The 4,202-nt window shown below is 31.0% G+C and overlaps 1 protein-coding gene across 1 annotated transcript; it reads left to right on the forward strand.

Annotated features, from left to right (window-relative positions):
- Window positions 1–2,736: 2,736 nt before the first annotated feature.
- Window positions 2,737–3,727, forward strand: LOC131059656 (oxoglutarate-dependent flavonoid 7-O-demethylase 1-like). Its single transcript, XM_057992672.2, has 3 exons — window positions 2,737–2,931; window positions 3,034–3,287; window positions 3,385–3,727. The coding sequence occupies exons 1-3, from the start codon at window positions 2,737–2,739 to the stop codon at window positions 3,725–3,727; spliced, it is 792 nt and encodes a 263-aa protein (XP_057848655.2).
- Window positions 3,728–4,202: the final 475 nt, after the last annotated feature.

Below are 4,202 nucleotides of genomic sequence, written 5' to 3' on the forward strand. Positions count from 1 at the left end.
GAATGGATAAGCTCTTAGAGCCATTAATTATTTGTATATCAATTGGTGAACGACTGTAACATCAACTATGTAATGGTTTAAAGGATATTAGTCGGCAGGATGCACATTTTAGAAGAAAATTTATGAAAATGTTTTAGAAGAAATTTGTGTATAAGTATGCCTGATGCATATACATAGCTCAATAGTTGGATGAGCAATGCAAGTTATGTCAAGATACATTTCCTCTTATACTATTATTTTATTTGTAGATTTATCTAATAATTATAATTACAAAATAAAGTGCAAATTCAATATTATAATTTTATATAGATTGGTATTTTTTGTGCACATATTTTTCATGCATGCAGCCAATAATATATAAGAAAATATAAATATATTGAGATATGGCAATCATATTAACTCTACAATGCTTGTGTAATGTTATTTACAAGTTTTCTATAATATTGAGTGATAGAAATATCATATTTAGCCAAAGTGCATCATATGCTCAAGTAATTGTACATTTCAATTTACAAATTTGACGGTGGTTCATTGATTGAGGGAGATGCATGTTACACGTGGTGTTATATAAATTTATAATTTTATCAAGTTCAAACATAGAAAATGGGAGCATGTGTAAAAAGAGCCCTAGCAATAGAAGGGTTGAAGTACCAAGGTGGCAATAAGTTGATAAATGTAGCAAAAATTATGTAATGGTATAACTCCACAATAAGATCAAGTGATGAAGATAATTCTATTAATTATAGAATCTTTTGGTTGGTAGAATAATGTTGTATTATAAAATATGAAAATTGTTGTATAATAATAGGATCGAGTGAATTCCATTAAGTTATAAGTCCAAATACAAATTCATGGACTACTTATAAAATAGAGAAGACATTTTTTTCTTCATGTATGAGATTTCCGAGTCAAAAAAATGGATTGATGAATAGCCTTGTATAACATTGTTTCCACTTGATATATATCAACTTTCACAAGCACTATAATTGAACAAGTCTAAAATAGCAGTTGGCATTGATCATATATTAAATTTATTTCAACTAGGTTTTATACATTTATTAATTAGTTGAAATTAATATTCTAGCTTTCTATATTGATATTTTAAATTATTTAGTGAAATAAATTTATTCATAAAAGTAAAAGTGGGTTATATTTATGCGATTATTGCTTATGAGAATAATGAAAAAAAATATATTATTATATTTGTTCTATTATAAATCTTAACATAAAAAAACTCTAGATGGATAGAGAGCAATAAATCAATATTAAAAGAAGAAAAATAAATTAACATATAAATCATCCTTAGATAAAAATTTGGCAAAAAAATTATAATAAAAAATCTGTGGGGTTGTAGGAGGGGATGAATTCACCAATTTATGTAAGGGGAAAATCGCATCATCATACAAAATATCTAGGTTACTAAAAATAATAGAGAAATGAATAAAATGAACCTATTAATATGAGATGTGTTAGAAACGACTTGAAGTAATGCATTGAAATAAATATACAATACAATTAACTTGTCAAAGACTAGAAAAATAACGAATAGTCAAATGGACTATTTAGAATCTAAAAATGAACAATTTGTCATTCTTGGCTGCTTTTATGACTCTATAAGTGATTTTGGTGATTGTGTATACAAGTTAGTAGAGCAAATCAAAACTAATTTCTTAAAATGAATGCAAATAAAATCAAATAGAGCTTAGTGTATGTACTAACTTTCACCAAAAATCACACCAACAACACAATTATGACTAGATAAAGTATGAATTTAAAAAAAAAAGAAGTAAATGCCACTATTAATTAATAAATAATATCATACAAGATTCTTATTGTTTTTCATTAAATTAAGTGGGGAAGGGCTACAACCTGATACAAATCAAAAGTACATGAGTCCCTCAATAAGAACAATTTACACCTTGATAACTCAACAACAAAACAAGAATAACATAGTTACACAACAAATGAAAATAACTTGAGCAACACAAAAACTCTTATTGAAAGTGTAAATAGAGACCAAGAAGTGGACCCCACTAAGCAGATCGAAATCTGAATGTCAAAGGAAGTGATCTTTCTTCTTGCAACACACAATCTTTAAATATAACAAGATTCCTACTTATGGTAATATTTAAAGATTCCATAACTATTTTTTAATATGAAAATAACATTTAATTAAAAAATCCTTTCCATTTTTCAATTTGTTATGTAGATTTGTTGTTCAATTTTTTTAGCACAATATGGAAATAAAAACTATTCTTAAACATGTGCGAATTCAATCATACAAAATCGAAGTTTGACCAAAAATAGATAATTATTTATGAGTTCAATTTTTTTAGCACAATATGGAAATAAAAACTATTCTTAAACATGTGCGAATTCAATCATACAAAATCGAAGTTTGACCAAAAAAAGATAATTATTTATCACCTTTCATAATGATGTTCATTTATTAAAGAACGTAGCGTTTGATTGCCGGAGCTATTATTTTGCCCTTTATACGTTTACGTGACCTATTATTTTGCCCTTTCTACGTTTACTTTGGGTGATGTTACATTCGTTTACCATTTCCTATATGACATAACTGGGTTACGAATAACAGGCAGTAAGAGCTTACTCGTCCAGTAGCGAATTGTTTGAATGCCATGAATAAGTCTATTAGATTCGCTCCCAAATCCATGCCATGATGTGTATAAATACAACCACAATTCATAGTTGTAACACAATTAGATTGTAGAGATGGCTTCTGCGGTAGAGCATTACGTTCAGAATTTGAGCGAAGTGCCTCAAGACTTTAGAGTTGGAGGCAAAGACTTGCCTCTGATATCTCAAGACAGGGTGTTTGAAGAGCTGCCCTTGATTGATATGACTCAAACTGAGAAACAAATCAAACATGAAATTTCTGCTGCCTGCCAGGAATGGGGATTCTTTCAGGTGATAAGCATACTACGTAAAAGTTAATAATCATCTTTTGTTGTGTTGTAGTAATGGGGATTCTTTCAGGTTATAACTTATAATAGTTGTTTGTGATGACAGGTGGTGAATCATGGTATTCCTGCAGATGTGGTTGAGAGTGCAAGGAGAGTAGCAAGAGAGTTCTTTGAGCTGCCAGAAGAAGAAAAAATGAAATGGGCACGCGAAGAGGGTAAAACAGATCAGATTGCTGGTTATGGACGTACAGAAGGATTCAGAGGACAGCATACTGATTGGATGGATTCCCTCTATGCCTTCCTTGCTCCCCATTGCCTCAAAGCTCGCCATCTCTGGCCCTCAACACCCACTGAATATAGGTTATTGAAAAGCTTAGATTCATCCTTATCGTTCCTCTGGATATGTCTTTACTTTTCTTATGTTATATGGATTTACGTTTTTGTCTTTTGACTGCAGAGATACCATAGATGAGTTTGGAAAGGAGTGTAGCAAACTTATAAATCACTTGCTGGGGATTCTATCTGAGGATTTGGGCATGCCCTTTGATGGTCTGGAAAAGGAATTTGAAGAGTACAATCTTTTCTACAGAGCAAATTACTATCCTCCATGCCCAGAACCAGATAAAGTTCTGGGCACTCATGCACACACGGACCATGGTGCAATCACCATTCTTGTTCAAGATAATATCTGTGATGGCTTGCAAGTTCAGAAAAGAGATGGGCGTTGGATCTCTGTTGCTCCTGTACCCAACGCACTAGTTATCAACCTTGGAGAATCTCTTCTGGTGGGTGTTTTATAATCCTTTTTTGGGTTCTTTCTTACTGAAGATTTTGCGAATTAAGGGGGGAACTAACAATGCAATTAACTTGTGGCTTTGCAGAAAACTTGCAATGAAAAGTACAAAGTCGCTCTGCACAGAGGAGTACTCACAAACAAAACCACTGCGATGACTCTTGTGGTTCACCTTGATCCTCCACTCAATCACTAATTAAGATCTTCAGTTAAGAAAGGAAAAAAACATGGACTAATTTTAAATAAGCCAAGATATGGCACAGTGGTTGGTTTTTATTTTGTTTGTTGTAAACAATTTGATAATGTCATGGATTTGGTTATTGTGGTGCTTATTTAGAACTCTTTTAAAGATTTTAGTGGATTTGAATAGAATTATAATCTTTCATAAATTTAAACTATAAACTTCTATGATATGAGGTGGTATTATAAAACTTTGTTATATTTGTTTTTATAATTATTGTTTTTAAATGATGTTGTTTTAC

Source organism: Cryptomeria japonica, chromosome 9 (genome assembly GCF_030272615.1).
Source record: "Cryptomeria japonica chromosome 9, Sugi_1.0, whole genome shotgun sequence".
NCBI classification, from domain to species: Eukaryota; Viridiplantae; Streptophyta; class Pinopsida; order Cupressales; family Cupressaceae; genus Cryptomeria; species Cryptomeria japonica.